Source organism: Misgurnus anguillicaudatus, chromosome 22, assembly GCF_027580225.2.
Source record: "Misgurnus anguillicaudatus chromosome 22, ASM2758022v2, whole genome shotgun sequence".
In the NCBI taxonomy this organism is placed as follows: Eukaryota; Metazoa; Chordata; class Actinopteri; order Cypriniformes; family Cobitidae; genus Misgurnus; species Misgurnus anguillicaudatus.
Window position 1 is genome coordinate 32,614,348 of NC_073358.2, and position 3,058 is coordinate 32,617,405.

The 3,058-nt window shown below is 35.0% G+C and overlaps 1 protein-coding gene across 1 annotated transcript; it reads right to left on the reverse strand.

The window, feature by feature from the left end:
- Nucleotides 1-513: 513 nt before the first annotated feature.
- LOC129440246 (uncharacterized) lies at nucleotides 514-2,610 on the reverse strand. The gene is made up of 3 exons (XM_055199485.2): nucleotides 2,285-2,610; nucleotides 2,058-2,136; nucleotides 514-1,533 (listed from the first exon to the last, which is right to left on the reverse strand). Exons 1-3 carry the CDS (start codon nucleotides 2,459-2,461, stop codon nucleotides 1,094-1,096), a joined length of 696 nt encoding a protein of 231 aa, XP_055055460.2. The 5' UTR covers nucleotides 2,462-2,610; the 3' UTR covers nucleotides 514-1,093.
- Nucleotides 2,611-3,058: the final 448 nt, after the last annotated feature.

A 3,058-nucleotide genomic window follows, 5' to 3' on the forward strand; every position in this document is an offset into this window, starting at 1 on the left:
ATCTCAAAGATCTAAGACTTTTTCTATGTACACAAAAGGCCCTATATTTCTTTCAAATATTGTTCACAAATCTTTCTAAATCTGTGTTAGTGAGCATTTCTCATTTAATCCATCCACCTCACAGGTATGGCATATCAAGATGCGGATTATATGCCTAAATGAAACACATTTATACTATGGCTAGTTTTATCATACAGCACAATGCCACAGATGGCGCAAGTTTTGAGGGAGCGTGCAATTGGCATGCTGACTGCAGCAATGTCCACCAGAGCTGTTGCCCGTGAATTATAATTTTGGTCAGTTTATGTATGCCAACATTATGTATTTAATGAGCATTTCAGCCTTTTTATTTATTCTATTTACAGCAAATATAAAAGTGTTAAGTAAGAAATTGATGGTTTGGTGGTTTGGTTAGTCATTTTCTGCAACAACTAAAATTTTTATTTGTTATTTTTAAATTCATGCATATGATGCTTCACCTATATAAACTGAAACATATCAAACAAATTATATAAATGTTAAAGCTCTTTATTTTGATTTCTATACAAAACCACATATACATGTACACATACAACAGATAAATGAGCTTAATGCTAATTTGTATTTCATGCATAAAATTGCAACCAATAAATGGGTTAAAAATCAAACAGGAATAATGTTGTTTACATTCATGATTTTTAAAATCAAAAAAATGACAAAAGTTCATCAATGCACAAAAAAGTTTTAAAATAAAACATGAATGAAGTGCCACCTGCTACCAACATTGTGGTGCAAAAATGGTACTTTCACACTTTTTTCAAAATCTGCTTTTTTGTGGATAGTGCAGATACACGCAGTCATGTTATTTAATAACAATTTTAATATTATGGTTAAGTCAACCCTTTAATAATATTCCAATTTAATAAAATAAATTAAGTTTAAACTTACAGCTTTTAGTACACATGATAGGTCATTATAAAATACAACAAACAGTGCCTGAGAATAGTTTTATAATCTTAATCGTTATCTAAAAAATAAGACTTTAGATATTTTCATTTTCATGAATGTGCATGAACGCCATTGTGTAGCAGAGATTTTTGTAACAAAACCAGTATTAGAGAAGAGTGACATCCAAATGGGTGTTTTTAGACCAATTGACAAATTTGCATGATTCTGAGTTAATTTTCACCCTGAGATCGGTGTTGGCTTCTAGCTTGATCACTTTGTTCAAAGCGACGGACTGCATCCAATATTGCTTACAAGGCATGCTCTCAGCAGCACTTCTAACTAATATCTCCGCATCATAGTTGCTATGCTGCTGTGTGATGTTGACGAAAAGTTTGGCTTCTGGTTTGTCCGAAGACTTACATTGATTATGGAGAACACGGTATGAAATCCTTAGGTTGATCATGTATAGACCCTCTGTTAAGACTTTAAGGACAGAGTTGTTTGTCAGATTAATATGTTGGTGGTCTAGGCCTTCACTCAACCGAACCCACTGTACGAGTGTCTCGGTCTGGTGTTGAAGACAATCATTTGTCATGCTTTCAGCAGCTATGAGAGAGAGAGAGAGAGAGAGAGAGAGAGAGAGAGAGCATGAGATAATGGTATCATTTCATTTTTCTTACACTTTAACAATATTTGAGGTTTCACATACAAAACTCATCTACAAGCTCCACACACCAAATAATCATACATGAAATATCTATTGAAAATTAATATATAGCAATGTTTATTTTGCATTTGTACCCTATAGTATTAGTATGAACAGTTCACATTGCTGTTAAAGTACAAAACAGACGTGTCTTTAAAACAAAATTAGAGCTCACTGCAGTGTCAATTATCTTTAACTAAATAATGCACAGTGATATCCTGAGCTAGACTTCAGAAAAAATGGTCCCATGTCACTGGGGCAGTACCCTTTAAAAAGGTCCTAATATAGGAACAGATATGAATACATTTGGTACCAATATGTACCTCTGAGGTACTTTTTGAAAAGGTACAGCCCCAGTAAAATCTAGGGACCATTTATTCTGACAATATAAAATAAACAATGCCTCATTACTGTGTACACCTACGTCTAAAGTAAACAGAGAGTCTTCTGGATGATGCTTCATCAGTTCTCAAAGCTTTCAGACTGGCACCTGAAACCGGATGCTGAAAATAGAGGAAAACACATGATTTAAATGTTCACTGCTTTTGAGCTCTTCTCCAAATCTGTCAGAAACAGTATAATCAATATAATGCCTATTATTAGCGTTTGAACAAGCAGATGCATACATCGTTACTTTATTGGTTTATTTACCGTTGTTTGTTGATGAAATTGTATCCACACTAATGTTGCGAGGAAAGTTACGAGCATGAGCGCAGTAGCCAGGCGCAGTCGCGTCTCCTGCCGCTTCATGGCTTGACAGTGCACCATCAAAACTTGCACCATGGTTTCCTGCTCCATAGCAAACTCGAGGCTTTCCCTTTGAGTCATTATTCGTACTGTAAGCCAGTTCACCCTCTAGGCTGAATGCAGGGGTCTTGTTGAGTCCATGAATTTATAAGGACTCATTTCATCTTACCGTTGGGAAAAGACCGCCTCAAAACATGTGAGAACTGCACACGCCTCCCTATAAGAGTGCGTTGGGACTTGTTTAGAGCTAGCTTTCCGAAAATAGATTTGGGCTTCCGTTAACGCAACTGTGACAGAGGCTGATTTATCATCAAACAGAGATTTCATACTATTAGAAATACTCCAACATAGAAAAATAAACTATATAAATGCGATGCTTTCCTTACTTTAGTTTTATACCCATGCGGTGCGCATGTTGTTGCTTTATTCGTGTACGTTATTTTTATTAAATTTTATGATCTATCTATCCATTTTTTTTGTTAGTTTCTTTATTTTATTTTCCTTACCTTCTTTTTTTTGACCACCACCATTTATGGTCCTGATGCTTTATTGTGCTTCTGTATTTTTACCTGTTGGTTTAATTTTCAGGTTCAAGCGTGTTCCAGCATTCCTAATACCAAAATACACCTGAAATATATCACCAAATAGGGTTCATACTTTAACAGATATTTTAAGACA